At 42.2% G+C, this 27,499-nt stretch overlaps 1 protein-coding gene across 7 annotated transcripts in view; it reads left to right on the top strand.

Annotated features, from left to right (window-relative positions):
- FAM124B (family with sequence similarity 124 member B) overlaps positions 1 to 27,499 on the top strand; it is a 91,162-nt gene that overhangs the window by 10,764 nt on the left and 52,899 nt on the right. Inside the window, exons 3-6 of one of the 7 annotated variants that reach the window (XM_034782185.1) lie at positions 2,343 to 2,409; positions 2,773 to 4,157; positions 11,305 to 12,047; positions 19,974 to 21,210. In XM_034782185.1, the coding sequence (XP_034638076.1) occupies positions 11,316 to 12,047; positions 19,974 to 20,618 (1,377 nt within the window). In that variant the 5' untranslated portion in view covers positions 2,343 to 2,409; positions 2,773 to 4,157; positions 11,305 to 11,315 and the 3' untranslated portion in view covers positions 20,619 to 21,210. Of the gene's footprint in view, positions 1 to 2,342; positions 4,158 to 7,351; positions 7,909 to 8,518; positions 12,048 to 19,973; positions 21,211 to 27,499 lie in introns of those variants that run through there. The other 6 variants (XM_034782184.1, XM_034782186.1, XM_034782182.1 and 3 more) reach the window with 6 other exon arrangements.

Genomic DNA, 27,499 nt, shown 5'->3' with positions numbered 1-27,499 from the left:
AGATGGGAAACTGAGGCACGGAGAGGGGATGCGATAGGCCCACGATCACTGAGCAGGTCAGTGTCAGAACTGGGAATAGAATCCTGGTTTCTCAAATCACCATCAGTTGCTCTATTCGCTACACCGCATTGCCTCCTTTATCATTGCACTAGTAGAACTGGTTGAAATTTTTTGAACAAGAAGATTTTTCACTGAAGAATGTGGGGTCTTATTTATTTAAACAAAATGTTGTGGAAAACTTGACTTTTTTGAGGTAATTTTTGAGGTAATTTTTTGTAATTTTAGTGAAAAATATTGATTAAAAGTTGTGAATATTTTTATAAAAAAAGGGGGAGGGGAAGCCTCGCTGGAAACTTGTAAAATGGGAAAAATCTGAAATTTCAGTTTTTTGGGAGAATTCTTTTTTTAAATTCAACCAGTTCTAGGTAGAAGGTGTTTTTTCCCCAGATTTTAATGAGCCTCCACAAGGCTGATTTACTGTCTAGTGCAGTATTTCCCAAACTTGGGACGCCGCTTTTGTAGGGAAAGCCCCTGGTGGGCCGGGCCGGTTTGCTTACCTGCCCCGTCCACAGGTTCCGCCAATCGCGGCTCCCACTGGCTGCGGTTCGCTGCTCCAGGCCAATGGGAGCTGCTGGAAGTGGCACAGGTCGAGGGATGTACTGGCCGCCGCTTCTAGCAGCTCCCATTGGTCTGGAGCAGCGAACCGTGGCCAATGGGAGCCACGATCAGCGGAACCTGCGAACGGGGCAGGTAAACAAACCGGCCCGGCCTGCCAGGGGCTTTCCCTACACAAGCAGAGTCCCAAGTTTGGGAAACACTGGTCTAGTGCATTATAGGTTTTTAACTATTTTTATGAAAGGTTAAGTACTTAAGAAGAAATCTTGGAGCTGGTTTAAGACTATCTTTTTGGAAATGACACTCATCTTTCTGAGGTAATATAAACCAGAATTCTTTGAAGCTGGTATATGAAAAGGGAGAGAAAACTGCCTTGATCAGTCTTCTAACCATTTGCCTACTTACAGCTATAATCAGGCTAGCACATACTATAGTTACCCCAGTTTTGTGTTACTCATAAGAGGTTGAAATGGGCAAACCATATTTCACAGCTTTAAAAAGGCATACAGTGTGACCGCTCAGAGCTGAGAGTTAGGATTTTGAGCGGCCAGAAGCTGGGCACACGACTTTTAGCATTCAGTCAGGAAATCCTAGCTTGCTGGCGCTTGAGAGTGCAGGATTTTCTGCAGAGTGCTCTGTGCATCTTTGGTTACAGCAGTTCCCTTGATGGCTCTCCATCATTCTTGTCTCTGGATTGATTGGAAAGCGCACATCAAGAAAGTAGTTCATTTGAAGGACTGCAGAGATTTCCTTCTTCACTTGATCCTTTCATGAAATTTTTACTTGGATATAGTTGTGGTTGACTTCAGCTGTGTAATCTGAGAGAGGCAAGTTTATGGCTGTCATCTGTAAAACCACACACGTACCTGCCAGGGCTGTCTGAAAATGGGGGGAGACTGATTTATTCACTGTGTTCTTTGTTCCTTTACCCCTATTAAATCAAGCTACTGTCTCTCATGCATTTAATAAAAATAGGAGCTGGCAGGGGTGGGAGGGCACAGCAGCCTGGTTTAACAAAGTTGCTGAAGCTCATAAATCCAGTCCTCCAGAGTGTAGGTTTGAGGCCAACATCTTTCATACCTATCTTCAATGACTCACTCCTTTATTTATATAGAATTAGAGTTCATTCTTGATGGGCCTGGTACAATGATGTCAACAGAAAGACTCTCACTGACTACAGTGGGCTTTGGATCAGGCCCCAAAAGAGCATTGTGAAATCTGAATCCACCAATCTCCCTCAATCTGAAAAGTGGGTTCTCCTTTTCTTGTACTGATCGTCCATACAGAACCTATCCAGGCCATACAGGTGGAAATATTGGTCCCCCTGAAGTCAATGGAAACTTTGCTCATAGAGTTTTTACGTCAACGCATAGTCTCATTCCAGTCACCTTTCTGCCTCTTAAATTGCCTTTGCTGCTGGTGGTCTTTGTCCATTTTGGTGTTATCCAGTGTGATTGGATGGGAGAGGAAATGTTCTGACAATTATGCAGGTTTTATAATCTGAGAGACCAGAATCTGTATGTGCAGCTCCCATTGATTTCCAGAGAGATGCCCAACTTTGTGCAGAACCAGGAAACTTTTTTATGACTCAGTTTCTCCTCTCCTCTTGCATGGTTACCTGCCGGGTGTGAAGGGTTTTTTTTTTCTTTCTTGAAATAAGACAAGCCATGCAGTCTCTGGGAGGAAATCACAAGGAGTCCTCTTTTTTTTTTTTTTTGCCGATACAGACTAACGCGGCTACCACTGAAACCTGTCCATGAATGAACCATCAAGAATTAAAATCACTGGGTGAAGGTAATTAATGCAAATCCTTAGACATGGAAACGTGTCCCCAGAAGTACCACCCCCAAGGGAAATCCCATATCGTGGGTTTGCCCAGGTTCAAGAGGCCCAGCAAACAAAGAACTGAGAATTGTATAAAGTGATAAACCTGATAAGGGGTCATTCTCACCTGATCCAAGAACTGAAATGACAGCATGGCCAAGAGGGTTGAGATCCTGCTGAAGGGGTTTGAAGGACTTTGAAACTCACGAGGAACTCCATGTGGAAAGTGGGTGACACCTGGTAAAACAGGATGCACGTAAGCTGTTCATTGTTTTCAAGTTGTGTTTTTTCAGTAATGCTGATGTTCTGAATAAATATTTTTGCTTTATGAAGGCTGGCTGGTCACTGGCTAACCTTGTCGTCGTCCATGGGAGTGAACATGATGGCAGATACTAAACTGAAGTCAGACTTGCTAAGGTGATCGCAGTGAGTTGCAGAAGGAAATAGCAGCTTTAAATCCCTGATCTGGAGGAAGAGGAATGCAGGATCCGACCCCAAGAAAGGTGATGGCTAGAGGCCTGAGGCCTGAATGGGGTGCCCTCAAGGAGATCATGAAGGGATCAGAGCTGCAGTTACCTCAGGAGCTGTGACATGTTAACAGAGAGCAGGATGTAGCCCTCAGATGATCACTGCTCAAATCTGAAGGAGCCAGAAGCAGAGGATGTGAATGATGCCTCTTTAATTTAATTTTAAATGTTATTAATGTAAATATATGTATTAAATTTATTCCAACAGCATGAAATGTATGGTAAGCTCCATGTTCTCCCAGTGCACAAATAACAATCAGGACCACATTCTATTATCCTTTCCAACAGGTTTTAGTCTGAGAATGATTCCTCCTGGCCTTGCATTGACACCAAAATACTTAGGGGTTGTGCTAGGATAGACTAAAACAAACAAAAAAGAAAGTCTTTTCCTGCCACCGCCCTGACCACATGGGATTCTGTGCTATCCTGTTCAATGAAAGGATAAAAGCATTAGACTCCTTTAATTTCAGAAAACCTGACCCGAAGTAGTACCTTCCGCCAATTTAAACTCCCTCTAGACTCGGATTCACTCCTGTATTTTGATTATAGTTAATCTGATTCATTTTCTTCTGAAATATATACATTAGGCCCATTTTATATTGTATCAAAACTGCCTGGATCTTTATTTACTGAGCTGGAGCAAACAAAAGGAAAATAAAGGTTGTTTCCAATCACAGATTGTGAATGGGCTAGAGAGCACTAGTCACCGTAGCTCATATTGTCTGAAATCAGTCCCTGTCAATCTCCTCCTGAGGAAACCCACATCAGCTCTGTCACTGTGGCTTTCTTGCCTCCAGATAAATAGCAACAGGGTATTTAAATAGGAGAATTGAACAGGAAATGTCCATATCTGCCCATAATTCTGAGTGCCACACTGCCAAGGGAGTGAACATTCCCCAAGCTGTATTTTAGAGTTAGCAAAAAGCTGCCTATCATCTTAGCCAGCAAGGGAACGTTGTCTGGCTATAGATCTTGTGAGCCATGAAACTCTATCTTGTCTGTCGATCTCTTTGAATACTGTTTCTTAAGGAAAGAGTCTCAAGCTGCTGGGACTGTCTGTGAGAGCTTGTCGGAAGCTTGTTTTCAAAGGCAGCCTTTGGCTAATTTTTGAATCTTCATTCCTGATGAAAGCTTGCAGAGGTGACTTGGAGCCAGCAGCCTAAGGTGCAGCCTCCTCATTAGCTCCCTCAGGTAAGGTAATCGGAGGATGCTGAGGTTCCACTTCATTCTCTTGTTGTCTGGTATGATCTCATTGTCTTATGAAATCAGACCCTTTTGCATCCTAGCATAGGTCTGCATTTTCTGGACCTCCTCGATCATTGTTAGTTTCCTTTTCTGTGTTGGCCAATTATGGATAAGAAACTGGAAACTACAAAAGAGAAGCCTGTGTTAATGCATTTAATATTCTAGCAACGAGGGGTGGTTGTTTTTTTCTTTCTTCCAGTCATTGTGGTTTTACTTTCCTGGAAAGTAGACATAAGCCTGAGCTGCAAAGTTTGGATCCACAGCCAAACTCCTTTAAGTTCAGGCATGTTTAGATCTGAGCCTGACCACAATGAATAAATGGATTGGTCAGTGGCTGTTATGAAAATGCTTTGTGTTTGGTCATGGACCTTTTCCAATTGGTGGGTCCAAAAATCAAGTTAACCAGGATCCAGAAGGGTGGGGATGTGTCAAAAATCAAAATTCCAGGTCGACAATGAGATGCATGCTCTTCATGTTTCTTCTTTCTTTATTGGAAAGTGCTGAAAACCTGGCATTTTGGAATGAATTTTACAGTAAAAAGGATGCAAGAAGTGTTGGTAAAATCACCTGTTTTGTAATCGTTGTAGCGTATTGATTACACAAGGCCCTGTCCAGAAGTGCTTAGGCAATTCTTACTCAAGCTAACCTCTTTTATTGACTTCAGTGGTAGCTTTGTACCCATGGGGGTTCTGAAAGGTATTGTGTTTAAGGTCAGAGCCATAGTTCTGTTAGAGCTGAGAATTCATTGACTATCCTGTAGCTAAGAGGGTCTTTAAGAGTACATATATGCTACAGCTGGGTATGAGCCAGGGGCAGCTCCAGGCACCAGCACACCAAGCGCGTGCCTGGGGTGGCAAGCCGCAGGGGGCAGCCTGCCGGTCGCCGTGAGGGTGGCAGTCAGGGAGCCTTCGACGGCGTGCCTGAGGGAGGTCCGCTGGTCCCGCAGTTTCAGCGGCTATTCGGTGGCGAGTATGTTGAAGGCGCAGGACTGGCGGACTTCCCGCAGGCATGCCACCGAATCCATGTTACCAGCAGACCTCCCGCAGGCATGCCACCGAAAGCTGCCTGACTGCCGTGCTTGGGGTGGCAAAATACATAGAGCCGCCCCTGGTATGAGCCTCCCAGCCCAGGCAGACAGACACGCACTAGCTGTACTCTAACTAGTTCGCTAACAATAGCAATGTGGCAGGGGCTAGCTGCCTGAGTACAAGTCTGCCCAGCCCACTGGCTCCATATTCAGGTGGCAAGCCCGTGCAGCTGTGGCACTGCTATTTTGAGTGTGCTAGTTCGCGTATAGCTAGCGCATGTCTGCCTAGCTGGGCTGGGAGGCTGGGTCCCAGCTACAGTGTGTTCATACCCAAAGAACCCACTTTTTTAACTGACTAAAATCACTTGCCGATTTCCACATTAGTGCCTTATTTTGGATTGGTATAACCCGGCATGTATTGCTCATCCTTTGAGATATCAGTAGCTGATTTTCTTCTCCACCGAATGCTGGGAGAATATGATAGGAGCCATGAACACCAGATCAGAAGTGGAGCTGGAGTTTTTGCAAACTTGTTCATTCACATATGGTTTTTTTCCTTCATTTGCTCTCTGATGTATTAAGTACATTGTATAGCCCCTCTGGTGTGACTATATAAAAGCACCAAATACTTGTAGGCCATTTAAGAGAAGCACTGTGCTTTTAGGGCCTAATCCTCCTAGGCAATGAGCATCCTCAACCCCTCATTGACTTCAGTGGGAGTGGAGGGCTCTCAGCACCATACAGGGTCGGGCTCGTGCTATACATTCCGTGTAAAAATGAAATGCTAATTACTTTGCAGTTAATTGCCTTTCATCTGAAGATCTCAAAGCACATCACAGGCATTAATGTGGCAAACCTCACAATGACCCTGTAGTGGGGATAAGTGATATTATCCCCTGTTGTACAGATGTAGAAACTAAGGTTCCAAGAGCTTAAATAACTTTTCCAAGGTCACTGGCTCTGTGGATATGGGGAAAGCAGTGGATGTGATAGATCTTGACTTTAGCAAAGCTTTTGATAAAGTCTCCCACAGTATTCTTGCCAGCAAGTTAAAAAAAAGTATGGATTGGATGAATGGACTATAAGGTGGATAGAAAGCTGGCTAGATTGTCGGGCTCAATGGGTAGTGATGTCTAACGGCTCGATGTCTAGTTAGCAGCCAGTATCAAGCAGAGTGCCCCAGGGTCGGTCCTGGGCCGGTTTTGTTCAACATCTTTATTAATGATCTATGTGATGGGATTAAATGCACTTTCAGCAAGTTCACAGATGACATTAAGCTGGGGGAAAAGCTAGATATGCTAGAGGGTAGGGATAGGGTCCAGAGTGACCTAGACAAATTGGAGGATTGGGCCAAAAGAAATCTGATGAGGTTCAACAAGGACAAGTGCAGAGTTCTGCACTTAGGAAGGAAGAAAAACATGCACCACTACAGGCTGGGACCGACTGGCTAAGCAGCAGTTCTGAAGAAAAGGACTTGGGGATTACAGTGGACGAGAAGCTGGATATGAGTCAGCAGTGTGCCCTTGTTGCCAAGAAGGCCAATGGCATATTAGTAGGAGCATTGCCAGCAGATTGAGGGAAGTGATTATTCCCCTCTATTCAGCGCTGGTGAGGCCTCACCTGGAGTATTGCATCCAGTTTTGGTCCCCCTACTACAGAAGGGATGTGGACAGAGTCCAGCGGAGGGCAACAAAAATGATTAGGGGGCTGGGGCACATGACTTACAAGGAGAGGCTGAGGGAACTGGGGTTATTTAGTCTGCAGAAGAGAAGAGTGAGGAGGGATTTGATAGCAGCCTTCAACTACCTGAAGGGGGTTCCAAAGAGGATGGAGCTAGGCTGTTCTCAGTGATGGTAGATGACAGAACAAGAAGCAATGGTCTCAAGTTGCAGTGAGGGAGATCTAGGTTGGATAGTAGGAAACACTATTTCACTAGGAGGGTGGTGAAGCACTGGCATGGGTTACCTAGGGAGGTGGTGGAATCTCCATCCTTAGAGGTTTTTAAGGCCCAGCTTGACAAAGCCCTGGCTGGTATGATTTAGTTGGTGTTGGTCCTGATTTGAGCAGGGGATTGGACTAGATGACCTCCTGAGTTCTCTTCCAACCCTAATATTCTATGATTCTATGTCACACAGGAAGTTGGTGGAAGAGCTGGGAATAGAACTGAGATTTCCTGATTCTCTTTGTGATTTCCTTTGCCCCCTGTTGGAAAGTGGATTTCTCATTTCTTTGCTCCGATTGCATTTGTACACTAGTTTGTTGTAGGGTTGCTACTGAATTGTTGTTAGGATTGATTTTCTTTTATATAAAAGAAATGAAGCATTTGTTGTGAAAATAAAACCCAAAGGTAAAGAATTACACAAACGTGCTTGCAATTGATATAGCTTGCATATACATTTCTAAAGTACATTAATGGCCTGGTTGTATATTGTACGGTGTTTCCCAGACAGTTCCTCTGGCGTGTGAATGGTCTAGTCACATGATATTCCTTGAGTGGATTTACTGTTCTCATGGGATTGAACTGCTACTTTTCTAATCTCTTACAGAAATCTTCCTTGGTATGTTCAGCTCGAAGTCTTTTCTCTGCATAAGAAATTAAACTTGTCTGTTGAAAAACCTTGTAAAACTTGAATGGGTTAAAATTCCAGGTACTTCAGAATCCACGTCTGGGTAAGAGATAAAAGCACATCATACTCAACAGCCTCGCGGCATTATTCTCATGCTGGTGCTGACCCCAGTAAAGTCAATGGAAAGACTCTCACTGACTTCACTGGAAGTTTGATGAAGACCTAATGCCTATATATTTTTTTAATTTTAATAATTCCCCTGCCTCTCTCCCTCCACAAATGCTAGCTTGTAAAATTTCACTTTAAAATACTCTTACATTATTGAATGCAACACAAAAAATATCTCCTCCCTGAATATATTTTTACATCGATGGGATTTTTTCTCAGCCACGCCAGGATGTCATAGTGATCTGAACAGAGGTGGAAAAGCTGTTTGTGTTTGCAGAGGTATTGCAGTGAGCTTGATGTGACTCACCACGAGGAAACTAGTTCTCTGTTCACACCTATGAAACCACTGCTCTCTGTTCACACCTATGAAAACTAAAGGCTTGCCAAAAAACTAGTATATCAGCTCCTTCGCTCCTGAGTGTACATGCTGTACTGGAGAAAGGGAAGGAGACAGCAATTACTTGTAATCTGATTATTACTGCACTGATCTCTTCTTTACTTTCTTCCCTCCCCCCCCCCCCCCCCTTCAGGGGCTTTCTGGGACATAGGAGGGGAACAGGTTTTTTTCAACCTTAAGCAAGAGGAATGCTTCTGTGCTCCTTTTTCAGTGCTACTCATGTACTCAGTATATTGAAACTGAACATGATCATGCCACTTTCCCTTTGGTGCTCTTGCTAGCACCCTGGGGAAAACAGCATATTTAGAAGTAGCAGCACATTGGTGATCCTGGGGAGAGCAAGTGGGGACTAAGGAGGGAGAAAGATGCACACACAGACAAACGCACACAATGGGAGTGAAGAGAGAGAGAGAGACACAATGGGAATGGAGGGAGATGGGGACACACACAGAGTGGGGATGGGATGGGGTGGAAACTCACAAACGGGACAGTAGAATGGAATGACTGCCTAGTCAGGGAGGTATCCAAAGTAGTGGCTGATGATTCAGGTGTTTGTGTTGGTAAAAGGGTCAATAAACACAAGGCCCTGAATATATTTTATGCTCTGATCAGCTACAGTGCGGTTTCTTTATTTGTCTCCTGGCTTGTATCATCATCTTCATCCTTCATCATCATCTATATAGTAGGTTGATCATAAAACAACCACAGTAATGGTTTTCTTTTACATACGAGCACAGTAGTGACCCGATAGCCTAGGATACCCCCTCCAAGCTGCTTGGCTCAGCTGCATCCTGCCTAAGAGCATGGGTATCATTTGCACTAATGTTACTTACTGAAAGCCTAACCCTGAAGTTCCTTCTTTGTGCTACTCAGTCCTCCTCACTCAGGCAAACACCCCATTCATCTCAAACACAGAGGAAGCCAGCTGACTTTGCTTCCCCATTCGCTGGTATATGAGGTTCCACATACAGTTAATCAAATATTCCCTTCCCTTTGGGCTGACAAAGGTGCCTTAGAAAAAATGTTATTCAGAATTCATTTACAGTGTTTTATCTGAAGCCTTAAACACTTACATTGCTTGAAGTGCTATAATTGGTTTCTGTTCTCTTCATCTAATTCCTGTAATTGTCGCCAGGTAGTTCTCCCCCACCCCTCCCAGCATTTCACGGCAATTATTGTCAAGTAGCCAGGGCTGTAAAACAAACAGATTTTTGTATTGACCTTCCCCAGATTTTATCTATATCTAATCTACAATTCTGTATTTTATATTGGGATTATCACCATGGTCAAAATTTAGATTAATTAAAATAAGACTGATTCTCTCTCTCTCTTTCTCTCTCTCTCTCTCCATTTATAAAATACATATTTTAAAGTCAATACAAAAGTGGTCTTATATAATGAGACACATAAGGCCACAACGTTCAGATACGGAACCTTCCAAACTTTGAGGTTGTTCAGACCTGGTGTTTTGTTTCAGTCCATAACATTTGGACTAAAATACAAACTTTAATGAACAAGGGTGCTGTCTGCACTGCTGGATCAAAGTTTGGATAACACAATCCCTTCAAAACCAGAAAGTTTTATTAATGCCTGTGTTTTTGGAAACACCGTCGTTGAACAACAATAGCCGTCATTTTGTGCACCCTACTTATTTGGAAAGAGGAAATGCAAAGAGAGCTGTGGTTCCTAAACATATGTAGTCAGATGCATCACCAGAAATTATAACCCTTGACCTAAAGACATGCAGAAGTAAAGAAAGTTCACTCTGAAGAATGGAGGTTAACTTGCTTTGTGTAAATTGCTTCTGAATTGGCAACATGATGGACAACCCAGGAACAGTTTGTTTAGGGCTCCTAGAGAAAAGCTGGAAGGAGTAAAGTTTTCAGCATTCTTTTTGTAGTTGGGTAGAAACTATATTAAACTGTAAAGGCAAAACAATGGTTATGATCTGCTTCATGCATGAATAACAAAAATGTACCAGCCTATCCAAATACAGCATAGCAATAGTAATGCACCAAAAAGGAGGGGGGGAAACCTGGTACTGGGATTGCTTTGGAATAAATGTAATAAACAGGGCACTGTAATATTTCTATTAGAACTGAAGGGCAGTCTGCTCTGTATGCTGTGTAAAATGACACAATGGGAAAATTAGGATTTAAGGCATCTCCCTAAACTCTTATCTTTCCTTAGATTGATTCACATCTGCACTAATTGTTATCTGTGCAGTTCACATTTGTTTTTCTTTTGTTAGCCTGTTTCCCTTTCTTGTTTTAAAGAATAGTTTATCTGCACACCCTGGAAGGGTGTTACTCATAAAGATCACAAGCTTTTAGATCAAGCAAAACATTGGCACGTTGACTAAAAAAACAAAGCATGCTGAGGCTTTAAAACACAAGTGCCGCATTGCATTTGCAATGAGGCAGTAACTGTGTCTCTTGTTGTCCGTTGCCAGGGTTCTGCTAGATCTCAGAGTTTGCATTTCCATGGTCAACTGGCAAGTATATTTTTTAAGTAATCTATGCATTTGAGAATAACTGCGCTAGTATTTCAGTGTTCTTAATCCCCACTGTATTTCACGATGAAGGACAAAAATGTTAGGGCTTGGGTTTTTTGTTTTTGAGGGGGAATGTCAGATGGTTTCTATTTGTATTAGTTGGTGGTTAAAGGACTGGGAGTAAGGGAATGAGATTTATTCCCAGCTCTGTCACTGTTCCTCTGTATGACCTTGGGCAAATCACTTAACCTCTCTGTGCTTCACCTTTTATCTGTAAAATATAGATACAGCTACAAGTCTTTACTTCACAGGGATGTGTGAGGCATGTAAAGCATGCTGAGATCTTCAGATGGGAAGCAAAAGAGAAATCCAAAATATAATTGTTTATGATTATTCAATATATACAGAAGCACTCATCTGTCTTTATTTTTATTCTCAAGGTGATTTTACAATGGATGGAAGAGCAGACTCGTTAGTGATGACTGTGCATCTTCTTGCCACCTCTGGGCATTCATTACTCCTGCAGCAAACTCTTGATCGGCTTCTGGGGTGGATCTGTCTGGATGTTCGCCTCTTCCTTGTATCCGAACGTGTTACTCCAGTGAAGTATTATGAGAAATATCACCGGAAAAGCTCTGGATTTCCTGGGATGTCCATTCTCCTTTTCCTGCATGAGGACTTTGGGGAAGAACGGATTTTTCAGGTCCATGATTTTTTCCAGCACCCTCCATGGCAGGATCACCACATGCAACATGCTAATGGGAAACAGTACCCTTATGCACCTGCTGGCCAGGAATTTTATGGTCTGGATGAGCATATGCCTGTATGGGGTGTACGGCAAGTCCATTATGGCACTGAAATTCTGCGCGTGACTCTCTACTGTAGCTTTGATAACTATGATGATGCAGTCAGACTTTATGAGATGATCCTACAGAAAGAAGCAACTATGCAGAAGAGTAACTTCTGTGTCTTTGTGCTGTATGCAACACAAACCATTGCTGTTCAGCTCTGCTTGAAGCAGCTGCCCCCGGGGGTCTCTGTTGAACTGAAAGAATCTTCCGTGTTGCAATTCAAGGTCCATGAAATTGGGCAGCTGGTACCTCTTCTGCCTAATCCATGTATTCCTATCAGTAGCACCCGATGGCAAACTCAGGACTACGAAGGAAACAAAATCTTGCTTCAGGTATTGGGTTTTTTATGTGTGCTGTCTTTAATTCAGTAGGTGACTTGCCAGCTAGGAAGAACACAGGGTCTGATTGGAAGATAGTTATTTATTATTATTTATTTCTTCCTTCGAATTTATAAAATATTTATAGCTGTCTATCCCATACTCTGGGTGATTTCTCCATTAATAAAACCACCCAAAGTAACATTAAAAGATTGCCAGATATTTTTGTAATATCTCCCCCTGGGCTGATATGACATTGTGCAGTTAGACTTGATAAATTATAACCTGAAATGCAAGTACGGTACTTTGCAGGCTGGTCTGTAGACAGAGTTTCACCCTCAGATGAAATTACTGTAAGTGCCTGAATTATTTTTTATGATAAGGGTTTAGACTGGAAATGCTTTCAGAAGCTGGTTTCTAGCTGTGCTGTTGGGTGCCACCCAAGGAAGGGTATGTTTGGGTGTATGGTATCTGTCAATTTTTGTGAAAGTTTAATAGTTAAACTGAGCTGCCGAGGCTGTACTGTACTGCCTAGGTTGGAGTGAATAAATCATAGTGAATAAAGGCTTGTTTCCATGGGTGGGATTTTTCATGTTAACTTTGTTTTTTGGCTTAAACTGACTTGTGTTCACATGGCACAATTCTCTTTAGAATAATCTTGTGTCCTTTTGCAAATTAGATAATCCATTTTGAAAGTGGATTTAGTCCATTTCAGGATGAATTATTCTGGAAAATGGTTCAAGTGGACCTGTCTGTATTTTGGATGAACTTTTCCACCTCTGGCAGCCCTCCTGCTGTCCCATGCTCAGGGCCAGCTCCAGGCACCAGCGCAGGAAGCAGGTGCTTGGGGTGGCCAATGGAAAGGGGCGGCACGTCCGGCTCTTCGGCGGCAATTCGGCAGCGGGTCCCTTAGTCCCTCTCGGAGGGAAGGACCGGCTGCCGAACTACTGCCGAAGAATGAAGCTGCGCAGTAGAGCTGCCGCCGAAGTGCTGCCGATCGCGGCTTTATCTTTTTTTTTTTTTTTTTTTCTGCCGCTTGGGGCGGCAAAAAAGCTGGAGCCAGCCCTGCCCACACTGCGTTGCTTTACATCTGATTTGACCTGTCTGCCTACTTATGTGCACTTTACTGGTCTGGAAGTTGGGAATTTGCATTCACCTCCCCCTCAATATTTCCCAGGAAATCCACTTCAAACATATTGTCCCAAAAGGCCATTCTTGTTTGGCACATTGTTCAATATAGTTCTGTGATCATTCAGGCCTTACATTACATCTCCTCCCTAGAGGTTACATACGATCCCAGCCCACAATAACGCAAACTTTGCATTTAGTACAATGGACCCTAAGGACCCTTAATTCAGTAAGGTTTCTTCAAGGCTATGGCAGGCTATCATGCATATCAGATATTGTGCATATCTGTCGCAGGTAGCATCCCCATTGTACGATGGGGAAATGGAGGCAGAAAGATTAAAAGCTTGATGTGTCTGAGGGCCTTGTCACAAGCTGGAGATAAGCATTATACACCTATCAGGAAGCACCCAGCACTTGGTGTTATTGGGCAGTAAATGAGTCACCCAGAGCTAGAAATGAAAAGAATGAATTCAGTGGCTCTGATTCTCCACTCACTTTAAACCAGTTTAACTCCCTTGACTTTAATGAACTAACTCCTGATTAGCACCAGTGTGAGGGAAAGAATCAGGCCGAATAGCTTTTAGACCATAAGCTATTTGAGGCTGGAACTGTCATTTCCTATATGGATGTATAGCACCTAACACAACGGGGCCTGGATCCGTAGGCTCTTGGCATTGCTGTAATATAGTAATCATTACTAAGAGTTAACCTTAAAATGGCGTCACCTTCAAATGGTGGACAGGAGTAAGAGCTATGAGAGCAGGCCCAGTATTTGTAACATGCTTTTGAATCGATCTACCTGAACAATTTAGAAATGTCAATTTTGGGGTTGGAAAATAAAAAAATTTATGCAAATTTTTCAACTAGTTTATAGATTTAATAGATTTTTTTGGAAAATTCAAAATTTCAATGAAAACATTTCAACTAAGTGTGTCGCTGAATAATTATTCCTTTGGATCTAAATTACTCAGCATTTTCCATTTAAACATGTTTATGTCCTAGTATTTTCATTCATTTTCTCATACTTCTGCGTACAGTATAGTTTGGATTATTTCAATAATTTGTAGCAATCCTGCGTAGTATTTCATTTTTCTCTGATTCTTTGGCAGAGTGATTTTGCCTTCATTTTTATTTTTTCCCTTTCTATTCCTTCTAGAGATTATTTGGTACAATTCCTGCTAATCCATCTGCATGGCTAATTTCTTCACTGATCTCTCACTGTTAATCCTCAATGCAGCTTTTACTTTTATGTGTTCGTACTTTTCATCCTGTCTGTCTGCAAACGAGGTGGCTACCACCTGATGTAGGCCAGGGCTTCACTTTGACAGATGCATTTGAATTCCCTGGCAGGAGAGGATTCGTTTTTTGTTTTTTAGCTGTGACTCATCCTCCTCCTGTCAAGGGAACTAGGAGTCAGTCTGAACCTGGGATTTGTTTTGTTTTGTTGCTTCAAGCAGCACATTGATATGCTGATAGTTTGGCATGAAGAACCTGATCCTGTGATCCAGGGACTCTCATATCCCACTAGAGGTAATGGCAGTTGATGGCTCTTAGCACCTCCCAGGATTGCATCCTTCATGCTGAAGAAACTACAGTATCCCTGGTTTGTCAATTAAGAAAAGGAACAAATCCTACCGAAGTCACAAAGGTTCCATATGATCCCTTGCTAATGACCAATTAGCATTAGTTAGGGCATCTCCATGTTGAATGACTTTTTGGAAACCAATTTAATATTATTTAATAGTTTGTCTCTGTTAAGGGATCACCTTCCATCTTTTCAATCTGTCCTCCCCATTGCAGAATATATCTTGGATGACGGTTGATCAATTACCAGTATAAAATGTCCTTGGCTTATCACACTTATTAGTCAGTCTGTCTATTCTTCGGAGAATCATAGGTGAGCATTTTTCCCATTATGGCAGGTGTCAACAGGTGGCGCTATTGCACATAACCTTCCAAGTTCTTTTGTGTTATGACTTGTCTACATGGTGACACAGTTGCAGCAAGGTGTGAATGTAAAGTGCTGCACTAGCTTGCCTTGCACTAAGTGGACCTACTACCACGCACTAAAAGGTCTGTAGTGCGTTTTGACACTAACAGCAGTATCAGGAAGCACACTACAGAATGTTTAGAACATGGCAGCATGGTCCACATGGCAACTTAGTATATGTCAGTCTAATGTACAGTACATTCGCACCCTGGCTTGCCACACATTAAGTTGTTGTGTAGACAGGCCCTAAGTGTTTGAGCAAATGTTCAGTCTTAGAAGGACATTGCTATGTGTTGTTAGTGACTTAGTTACACTAGATTCTGTGTATAGGCAGTCTAAGGAGAGGGAGCTGCGTGAGCAGCAGGAAAGTTTGCTCACTGCCTTGGTCTCCGGTTAGTCAGTTCTTGAGGCAGAATTGCTCTCTGGGCATTAGTGTTAAGTTGAGATGCCTGAAAGAAGGTATTGCCCTGCATGCTGTTTGTGATTGTCTCTGTTCCAGGACTGGCATATGTGTGTAAATAAAACAAATTACACTTAGAATACACCCAGACTCTGTCACTGATTTCTTCACCACTGGGAAGCCAACTTGCAATGCCTCAAACATCTGCTACCACTTGGCAGAGGGGCAACTCTGGCATCAGACTGAGACACGGATAATGTAATGTAAGAGGGGGGCAACCCTATTCAGATAAAGATGCTTGGTTATCAAAATACATTTGGTGACTTAAGGCCTGAACCTGCAAACCCTAACTCACATGACTTGTGCTTACTTGAGTGAGTAGTTCTATTACTTCTATGGACTTTACTCCTTACTAAGAATTACTTCCAAGAGTCAGGATTGGCAGGCTGTCCCCCATAACAAATTACCATTCTCCTTCCGATCCCCCGGGGGGTTTTTTCTTCCAGCAAATAAATGATGCAAATTGGAGTCCATTATTATGCTTATATTTGGGTTATTTATTATGGGATAGATAATATAATTGATAAGAGACCTGATATTTCACATGCTCACCCATCTTCAGTGTTCTCAGTTGTCTTCCTTGAGTTATCTTTAGTTACTTTACTATTCCGTTCTTTGCCCTTTCCCGAAGGGTTTATAGGTGATTCCTAATGCTCATATTTTGTTGATATAATCATAGAATTTTAGGGCTGGAAGGGACCTCAAGAGGTCATCTGGTCTATTCCCCCATGCTGAAGCAGGACCAAGCATACCTAGACCATCCCTGACAGGTGCTTGGAGGTTTTTAAGACAAGGTTAGACAATTATAGGGATTCAAAACCTTCCTTGGTCACCTATTCTAGTACTTAACTATTTTTATCATTAGAAAGTTTTCCCTAATATCTAATCTAAATCTCCCTTGCTAAAGATTGTCAGCTACTTCTTGTCCTACCTTCAGTGGACATGGAGAACAATTGATCACCATCCTCTTTATAAAACACCTTGACATATTTGAAGACTGTTATCAAGTCCCCCACAGGCTTCTTTTCTCAACACTAAACTTGCCCAGTGTTTTTAACCTTTCCACGTAGATCAGGTTTTCTAAACCTTTTATCTTTTTAGTTGCTCTCCTCTGGGTTCTCTCCAGTTTGTCCACAACTTTCCTGAAGTGTGGTGCCCAGAACTGGACACAGTACTCCAGCTGAGGCCTCACTAGTCCCATGCAGAATGGGACAATTACCTCCCATATCTCCCATATGACTCTTCTATTATAATACACCCCAAAATTATAGTGGCCTTTTCTGCACCGGCATCACACTGTTGGTTTGTATTCAATGTGTGATCCATTATAACTCCCAGTAGTATTGTACTACAACTGTCTAGCCAATCATTCTCTGTTATGTAGTTGTGCATTTGATTTTTTCCTTCCTAAGTGTAGTACTTTGCACCTGCCTTTAATGAATTTCATCTTAAGAACATAAGAAATGCCATACTGGGTCAGACCAATGGTCCATCTAGCCCAGTATCCTGTCTCCAATAATGGCTAATACCAGAGCTTCAGGGGGAATGTACAGAACAGAGCAGTTGGCAAAATCTACCCCTGTTTTCTCCTCCTGTCTTCTGGCAGTCAGTGGTTTAGGACTGCCCCAAGAGTTGGGTTGCATCCCTGACCATCTTGGCTAGAAGCCATTGATGGTCCTGTCATCCATGAACTTATCTAGTTATTTTTTTGAACCCAGTTATATTTATGGCCATCACAACGTCCCCTGGCAATGGGTTCCACAGGTTAATTGTGTGTTGTGTGAAAAAGTTACTTCCTCTTCTTTGTATTAAATCTGTTACCTATTAATTTTTTGTACATTGTGGGAAAAGGTAAATAACACTTCTTCATTAACTTTTCCCACATCATTCATGATTTTTAGACCTCTATCTCATTCCCCTTTACTTGTCAATTTTTTTTTAAGCTGAGCAGCCCCAATCTTTTTAGTCTCTCCTCTCATGGAAGCCATTCCATACCCTTTATCATCTCTGTCGCCCTTCTCTGAACCTTTTCCAGTTCCGCTATAACTTTTTTGAGACGGGGGTGGGTGGGAAGGGATGGCCAGAACTGTGGGTGCACCATGGATTTACATAGCGATTAATGATATTCACTGTCTTACAGTCCATGGTTTGGGCATCTTCTCTACATTTGCATATCATGCTATCCATTTGTGTAGTAGGAAATTGTGATGCCTGTGTGAGTTTCTGAGGCATTTTACTGTGATCCTTATCTTACATGGCCTGGCAAAGCCAGGTAGCTGGTTTGTAGGATCCATAATGAAATCTTGGTTCTTGACCTTGCTGTTTTCCCACAGCCTCTGCCATTTTTTGGTGATGGTCCCAAGGTTTTGAGAGCTTTGGCCATTAACCAGAAGTGATTTCAAGATTTAAGGCATCATTTTGGGGGCTTATGAAGGTCTTCACAGAAAAGTTAGTCTGGATTTGTTGTATTCTCAGATTATTGCAAACCACTGATAACTACTCTGAGTATGTTTTTTTTTTTAACTAGTTGTGCACACACCTTATAGTAATTTAATCTAGACCACATTTCCTTAGTTTGCTTATGAGAATATCATGTGGGATTATGTCAAAAGCCTTATTATATCACATCTACAGCTCTTCCTTGCTCCAATAGTCCAGTAACCCTGACAAAGAAGGAAATTAGGTTGGCTTGGCATGATTAGTTCTTGAAAAATCCATGTTGGCTATTACTTGTCATGCTATTATTCTGTTGGTGCTTACAAATTGATTGTTTAAAAAATTGTTCCAGCATCTTTCCATGTATAGAAGGTAGGCTGACTGGTTTGTAATTCCCTAGGTTCTTTTTGTTCCCTCTTTTAAAGATAGGTACTATGTTTGCCCTTCTAAAATCCTCTGGGACCTCGCCCATCATCCATGAGCTCTTGAAGATAGTCACTACTGAATCCAAGACTGCTTCAGCTAATTCCTTAAGTAGCATAGAATGAATTTAATCAGGGCCTGTCTAGAATATATCTAACTTATCTAAATATCCTTTAGCTTGTTCTTCCCATATTCTGGCTTGTATTCCTTCCCCCTTGTTAATATTAATTGTGTTAAGCATGTGGTTGCAAGTTATGTTTTTAGAGGAGACTGAAGCAAAATAGACATCAAACACCTCTCCCTTCATTATATCATCCATTAGTAGCTCTCCTTCCCTGCTACGTAGTTGACCTAGCCTTTCTTTCTTCTTTCTCTTATTCCTAATGTATTTATAGAACCTCTTCTTATTTCCTTGCATGTCCCTTGCTGGGTGTAACTGTTGTTGTGCCTTAGCTTTCTGATTTGTCCCTACATGCTTGTGCTAGTCTTTTGAACTCATCCTTAGCGATTTGTCCATGTTTTCACCTTTTGCAGGATTCCCTTTTGATTTTCAAGTCATTAATGAGCTCCTAATGGAGCCAAATTAGCCTCTTACTATTCTTGCTATTTTTTCTTTGTCAGTATAGTTTGCTGTTGTGCCTTTAATACTGTCTCTTTGAGAAACTGTCACTTCTCCTGAACAATTTTTTCCCCTTCTGTTCTTCCCCTGGGACCCTACCTATCAATTCTAAGATTGTTAAAGTCTGGGTGTTTTTTTTTTTTTTTTTTGAAGTCCATTGTCCTTATTCTGCTGCTTTCACTCCTTCCTTTCCTTAGAATCATGAAATCTATCATTTCATGATCACTTTCATCCAAGTTGCCTTCAGTCTTCAGATTCACAACCAATTAGTCCCTGTTAGTAAGAACCAAGCCTAAAGTGGCTGCCCCCATGGTTACTACTTCCACCTTCTGAAACAAGAAGTTGTCCCCAACACACTCCAAGAACTTACTGGACACTTTGTGTTCTGAAGTATTACTTTTTCCAACAGATTTTAATCTTAAAACTCATAAGAAAAGTGCTAGTTATTTTAATACAGATCAGACTGGATTTTTGGAGTCTCTTAGAACTAAATCAGCAAACTAATTTAACATTTGTATGAGACCATAAAAGTCAGTGCATGTGTGACTTAAAATAAGATTAGAATTTGACTCTAATGGTAGCACTGAATCTTTGTTTTTGTTTTGTTTTTCTTTATCAAAAGAGTGAAATTTGTGATCTGTGATTAGTTTCAAAGTAAAAGGAAAATGTATAAATGTAATGGTACATTGAAATGAATGGATCAGCTCATTCATAAATTCTTTAGCATGGGTTTCCACGTCCGAGTTGTAGAAGATAATAATGGAACCCGTAATCATTGAGTTGTAGATGATTTCAGCATGGTAGCCACAGTTGAGGACACAGTAGTCACTTCATTGCTGTTCAAGCAATGATTTAATTGTGTTCTCATCAATCTTTCTTTAACAGGTTCAAGGCAACTCAAAACACAATGAAAAAAATGACGGGCTTTCTAATCAGCACAATAATGCAAGTGAAGAAAAGATCCTACAGAATTCCATGCTAGCCCCCTTTCCCACAAAGTGGGTTAATCCAGAACAAAAAAGCCGGAAGATCAGAATGATGAAGTATAAAATCAAATCAGAAGACAGAATTATTTCTGGGAGCGTTAGCAGCACCCCACAGAGTAACTCCTGCTCTTCATCCCAGGCCAGCAGTCCAGCAGCTACTTCACGGTCTGATACCACCTCTTTCAATGTAAGTGCAGGAACTAAACTGAACATCTCCAGCCAAGAAATCCATTTTCAAAGGCAAGAAGCAGAGACCAATGTTGACACAGGATTCACGGTAGTAAATTCTGAATGCAATCCATCTCCACTTAGCAGGTTTTCAAGGGACTTGCAGGACAGTCTTCCTCAGCCACAAGCACCAAACTATTCATTAGCTGCTGCTGGCTCCAGAATCAACTTGCCTTCTGAGGATAGAATCCATCTGTCATTATCTGCTGTCAAAAGAAATAAAGGAGCAGGACAGACAGCTTCAAACTTTCACTTGCGAATATCAAGAGCAAACCATGGAAATGGAAATGAAGAGGAGGAGGAATTCTTTATTTGACTTGAAACAAATGTGCCTGACAGACTGACTTTAAAACTGATAGATAAATGCTTTATTCTGGAAACAGAGAGAAAGCAATCTGCATGCTTTTAACTCTGTGTTTATACAGACACCAAGATGCCTAGGCTACCTGTTCTGTTATGAAAAAAGACTTCAGTGGGGTTTTATTGCAATAGAGTCACTTTATGTACAAAAATGCTAATGGGACAGAGGGCAAAACCAGAAAAAAAATCATGTGCAGTTACACAGTGAGTTTGATTCTTTTAAATACAGAACACCCAACAGCATAATTGTGCAATGAATGGGAATAAGCCATGTGAGTCCTATTACTGTTTGTAAACTTTAATCAGTAGCCTGTGACACATTCTGTCTTGTGTAGTTGCATTAGAGGGATTTGGCAGTGGGGAGGCAGTGGAATGCTACACTGCTAAAAATAGCAATGTGGATACGGGGACACTGCATGAGTGTGTAGAGAGTTGTGTAGGGTACATGGAGTTCAGGTGTGTAGGGCACTCTACTCATAGGGGGAAGGGATAGCTCAGTGGTTTGAGCATTGGCCTGCTGAAGCCAGGGTTGTGAGTTCAATCCTTGAGGGGGGCCATTTAGGGATATGGGGCAAAAATCCGTTGGATGATTTAATTGGGGATTGGTCCTGCTTTGAGCACGGGGGGTTGGAGTAGATGATCTCCTGAGGTCCCTTCCAACCCTGATATTCTATGACCTAAAGCAATGCCTCACCATCTACTCTGCTATTTTTACCTGTGCTAGCTGGGCGTGCAGCGCCTGTACCCTGCCATAAGTGTACATTTACCTTAGGTGGTGGCATGGTCACAACGTGTGAGCAGGCTTGCAATGTCTTTCTCCTTCTAGGTGCCCTCTCATTTCTCCTTCTGCCATCATCCAGACTTGAAAAGTGTGAATGTGATCATTCGTATGCATTTAAATGAGACTAAATCACACCCTAATACACCCCCATAATGCTACTTTTAAAATCAATAGTTTGAACTCTGTTTTCTCCCCACGAAGCATACACCCCCTGCCCTCTAGTGCTCCTTGGAATAAAGTTAGAAACAATATGCATGATCTTTCTTAGACCTCTGTGCAATTATCAACAGGGTGAAAATCCCAATTGAATTTTAAATGGCAGGAGACAAACAGGAACCATTGGAGCTGAGAGAGCTACCAGAATGGTAAAAGCTAAAAATTCAGTAAGCAGTGCTCACCAAAGGACAAATGAAACCATTCATTTAAAAGAAACGAATGTTTGTTATCAAGATTGGATTTATTTAAAGTTTTCCTACTCGAGAACGATTACCTGGGCCAGAAAGGAGGAGAGTTAGAGGGGGTTGACTGAGGGGGTCAAAAATTACGAAGAGCATGGCAAAAATCTGATCAGCCCATTTTACTCTCGTCCAGAATATGAGGAACACATGGACCCTCACTGCCAAAAGAGGGTAAATTTGGAGTCATGTCAAGGAGATGCTACTTTACACTGTGCCCTCATGAAAGTGTCTGTTCTGTCCTGGCTGATGGAATGTTTCATAACAGAGGATTAGGCCTTGGCTAGGTTTACATTTGTCATGATCTCGGCTGCTCTGAGGTGTGGACTAGGGAGGGATGACCAGTGCTGTGCCCCATTCATTTCAGATTTAGCCACATCACCATCCCTAGCCAGTGACTGGCCCACCTGAGACTTGTGAACTCAGGCAACCTGTTTTAAGCTTTGCACAGAGTATGCATTATACCAGAGCGCCTGAGGACCCAAGAATCCTGCAGCAGAATTAAGGTCCTGCTTACTGCTGAGTACTAGGGCTGTGCATATAACACTCCTGCTGCTACTGCACAAGGGCATTGAGACGCCCACTGCAGCTTGCCTGTTATGATCATTAACAACATTTGCGTCTATGCCAGCTAAAATAAGGAGAGTAAACATACCCTGTGCTTCAGTGTGTGACCTTGATTACCCATGCAGGTCCAAAAGGGTTAATTTCCCCTTTGTGAACAGCCTAGCCTAATTAGCCAGGGGGGCGCTGTGGTTTGTTGGCATTTTGGCTTGGGCCAGGCTAACTCCCACTTTCATTCCATCTACTTTCTCTTGAATAAATCTACAAAAGGCTCCTGCTTAGACTTTGAAGTGTGGGTCTTCTCTGAAAAATAACTGTGTGATAGCACAGCATCCTCTCACTCAGCATAGCTGCTCTGCTCCTGTGGTCTCCGAATCCTATCTGTGTATTTTAGTGACACAAAATAAGCTGGGTCAGCTCCCGTATTAGATGCCTTTGCGTTGTTTGAGTAGGAGTTCTTTCTTTATAGGATTAAATGCCTGATTCTGAGCAGTGCTGAGTACCCTCAGTGGCCATTCAAATGAATGGGACCTGTGGGTTTTCAGGATCAGGCCCAAATACTGTCAAGATGGAATCAAATGAGCAAGAGCTATTGAGGCTGTTGTTCTCCAGCAGCACCGTGTGTGTGCTGGGAGAATGCGTCCTGATGTGGAGAATGACACATGTTCCTAACATTATTTTCATGTGCCACATATTGTCATACCGTGCCAGGCTGTCCTGAAAACATATTCTTATTTTCCTGTGTCCTGTGCAAAGGAAACCATACTGTGTGGCTTGACATTCAGAGTTATAGATCCGAGTTAGAACGTCCATTGCCAGAGATAACTGATCTTCCATTTTATACTTATACCACAAGAGACTTACTTTTTTAAAAGATATTTCATCCTACAGTCTGTAGTAGTTTGAATTGTTTTCAATAAAACATAATGTGACATTTTACTGCACATAAGCTGATTATTAACAACAACACAGAATGGTATAAATTTACCCGGGACTTCACAAACCCAGAGCAAGGTGATTTGCTACCACTCGAGACATGCTAATATGAAGAGGCCAAGCCAACACAAGACAAGGGACAACAGTTCAGGCAAGGATTAGTGGTGGTGAATTACTGGAGAGGAGAATCAGGTAGTGGATGGATTCCTGGAATAAGAGGTTTTAAGAAGGGATTTAATGGCTAGTGCCCTAACTATAGAAGTGTAGCTGTGATGGCATGAGTGGCAGCAGGGGTAGCCACCCAAGTATGTGTCTAGAGTCAGGAATGGGCTTGCACTTGGGGCAACTAACTTCTTCTGTCACTTGCATTGCTGTGCTTGCACTTCTATTTTGAACACACTAGCTTGATCATTTTCCAGCTCCAGTGAAAACAGACCCTGATTTGAGTGGAGCTAGTCCTAATTTTCCCTAGGAGAATCAAGCTTTGGGGGGAGGGAGGGGCAGAAGGGTGCCTTATGGACAAAAAAGCCAATGTCTCTAGCAAATAGAAAAGAATGGTGGTTCAAATTTAACAAAGGGAGGAGGCAACACTATGCTGGTGAGTGAGGTTTAAATGACTAGACAGGTAAGTGCAGTGAGGAGAGAACTTGGAGGAGCATAGGGAGCGAATAATGAGATCTACACAGGCCCAAGATCACCTAGGTCCTTGACACTGAGGGTTAGGAGCTATACTCTGATTTCTCTTCAGAGCAGTTTTTCCTAGTCGATAGAGCACTGGATTAGGACTCAGGAGCCCTGGGTTCTATTCCCAGCTCTGCCACTGGTCTGCAGGGAGACTTCGGGTAAAGTCACGTTCAGTCGCCGTGCCTCAGTTTCCCCCTCCATAAAATGGTGACAATGATATTGACCTCCTTTGTAAAGTGCTTTGAGTTACACTGATGAAAAGTGCTAGATAAGAGCTTGGTGGTAGTATAACTTAATGTATTGGTATTTATAAAAGACGTTATTCTGGTAACAGGTGTCCCCTACAACACACTCCCCACAAGTCAAAGTCATAGTCTTGTATCGCCATTTGAAACAACAAATAATAAACTGCTTATTCCATTACAGGCTGCTAAATAGCTAAACATCTTCACCCTTGAATTCTCCAAGCAATGGATAGAACAACGTTCATTTCCACTAGTACCTGGAAGCCAACGTAGGCCTTGAAACATGTGCAGAAAGTAAATGTATCTAGTGGCCCAGTTCCCACTCACTACATGGAGGGCACATTGGTGGTATGTCCAGAGCTCACAGTTATTCTCTGCTTACCAGGTTCATGAAAAGCAGAGTGTAATTTAGAGCAGTCCAGAGGCTGCTTTAACTGACAGCAGGGGCTGGGTAGGCTCTTGGTTGCCCCAAAATATGAATGCAGAGGTATCTAAAAGGCACTTCCAAGGCCCACACCACCCTGTTCCTATCCCAAATGCAGGAATAGAATCATACAGAATTGGGGCCAGTATTTCCCCCAGAAGAAAGTATTCACAATTTCAGCCACACACATGTAAAAGGAAAATTCCAGTGTCAAAATCTGATCTTCTTTTCATATGCCCAAACCAGCTAAGCCTGTATTCCCTCAGCTTTTCTATAATTGGTACCACCTTTGCACTTCCCCTAATTCGCTTGTTCTAAACATGGTCCATCCTCGTAACTCCAAACATCCATTTTAACATTTTCACTTCCACTGTATCCAAGACCTGCTCTTGTTTAATCACATATAAAAGTAAATACGAAATTAAATGCATTTAAAAGAATAATTGACACTGAACAATTATCCAAGTGGATAATTTGCTATTTATCAAGCTGGATCTACTGCAAAGTATCCTTACAATGGTATTTTCCACTGAGACCATTTACAGCTATGGATATAATGAGGGAGTGACAGGTATTCTAAGAATGGTTCTGAATGATCACATGCAATGGACATAGTAGTAAATAACCATTTCTGTAACAAATCACTGCCCTTTTCCTTAGCCTTATTGGTCTAGCTTTCTTGGAACTGCAGGTTCAGATCCCAGTAGATTCATATCCTTTGTCCTTCAAAACAGATGAACAAGAATGTGAGCCTTCCTAATACGATCTCTTAACAAACAAGGCTGTATCTGTCCAGTGAGGGCCTCTGCCCAGCCATTTTTTGTAAGAGTAGAGATTTAGCTCAGTTTTCACAGCTGATATGTCCTTCCTCTCTGTAGGATGCTGTACGCTCGTTGGCCCATAGCTCCCCAGCCTGAAGCATTTCACTAGTGCTGTTTGTCTGCAGTTTTGTGAAGTACTTCTGGGTCTTTCGGGACAAAATGCCCTAAATAGATGTTTTATCCCAAGCTCCTGGAGCCTTTGTTCTATGTTCCATTTAAAGGTTTTCTCTAATATAAATGGGAATTGCTATTTCTTTTCAAAATGAGCAACAGTATCTTTACAGTGATGTTCAAAGGGTCCTGAAGAGAGAGACAAGATAATGGCCCAATCCTGTTCCACTGAAGTCAAAGGTAAAATTCTCATTGACTTCAATGGAAACAGAATTAGGGCCTTAAACTCTCCGAGCAATTTTACGTTAAAATAAAAAAAGTATTTCCATAGTAATCCCATGATGTTCAGTTCATAAAGAAAGCACAGGTGCCTTTCCAAACTCTCTGCTTAACACAGTGTACAGAAATGGAAAAGCAATGGCTTGTTAGAGAAAACAATGTGATGATCAGAGGTGGTCCCTGAACTCCCTTGGAGCCTTGTAGCCTTGTTGTTTTGTGGATCCACACAGGTGGACTCCTGTCCCTACATGGAGCCCTGCCTAAGGGTTCACACACATTCTTCATGCTGCAAAACTGGGTCCAGAATCAGGAAATAATGCTTCAAAGAAATTAAGGGGTTTTTCTGAGCTGTTCAGAGTGCTGGAGTTTTTGCCCAGGGTTTTAGGATTAAACTGAAGGACACTTGGACCCTGGTGGTTCCTTAGTTTGGTTCTTTAAATACCGTGCAGCTTAGTATAAGACAAAATCAGTCGTATGAGATCTCCCTGCCTTACATTCATATTTAATGGTATTACACTGAATAATTTAAACCTCTGGTTTTCTATTGCAAGTTAAATTCCATAGCTCACTTTAAGTTTCACCTTGCTTGAATACTGGGCCACTTTGTCTCCAGTGTGCTAGTTTGGGTATCTCGCTGACTTCAGTGGAGTTATCTGAGGGGTGAGTTTGGGCTCCCACTGTATATTCTCTCTGCCTCTTCCAATTCAGAGGCATGAGTTGTTTCCAGTGTGAGTTAGTCAGAGGTGCTAAATGTGAGCTCAGTACTGCACAAGGCATGGACTGAAGACAGTGCTCTCCCCAAAGAGCTTCCAAAGAAGATGGGGCAAAGCTGCAAGGCCAGCAATTTATCTTTAGTTATTTTGACCCCTTTTGGTGAACATCACAAATGAGTCTTTAGGACAGACTTGAATGTTGGAGGTTGATAGTGTGGCAAATCAGAATGGGGGAGTATTGCATGAATAGAGGGGGTGTGTTTGGGTAAAAAGAGAGAGATGGGATGGAATTGGATGGGGTATACTACCCCCGTAGGTCTTGGAAAGGCCCCATGCATGTTGGCCAGAATCACCCAGATAGAACTAAACTCCACAAACATTCCTATTTTCTCAACCAGGGACAGACTGCCAGGGTGTGTCTAGAGAGTAGACGTAGTTTATAAAACTCTGCGGCCTAGATGCCATACGTAAAGGGGAAGCAGAAGAAAGAAGTGACTTAGTGGTAGGCTATGCTTGAGCAACCTGGTCAAGCTTGCTAGGGCCTTCTAGAGCCCACAGAAGTAGTGTATCCCAGGCCGTTTGTGGGTGAAGTTGATAAACAGAGTATCTAGGTTTGCATTGCTGGCTGAAGAGAAGAAAGGCTTTTATCCATTATCTTTTTTTACATAATATTTGTTCTAAAGTCTTAGTTATAGCAAAACAAGTAAGAATAAACATGTCTTCATAGAGACCTGAATAATGATGCACAGTATTATACCCGGAGGTGCTATGGAATTACAACTGAGAATAAAAAGCAGAAGAGAGGGGAAGAAGTAAGTCACATA

The sequence above is a fragment of the Trachemys scripta genome, chromosome 9 (genome assembly GCF_013100865.1).
Source record: "Trachemys scripta elegans isolate TJP31775 chromosome 9, CAS_Tse_1.0, whole genome shotgun sequence".
Lineage (NCBI taxonomy): Eukaryota > Metazoa > Chordata > Testudines > Emydidae > Trachemys > Trachemys scripta.
The sequence above is the reverse complement of the archived record's forward strand: the minus strand, read 5'-3'. Positions and strand labels throughout refer to the sequence as shown.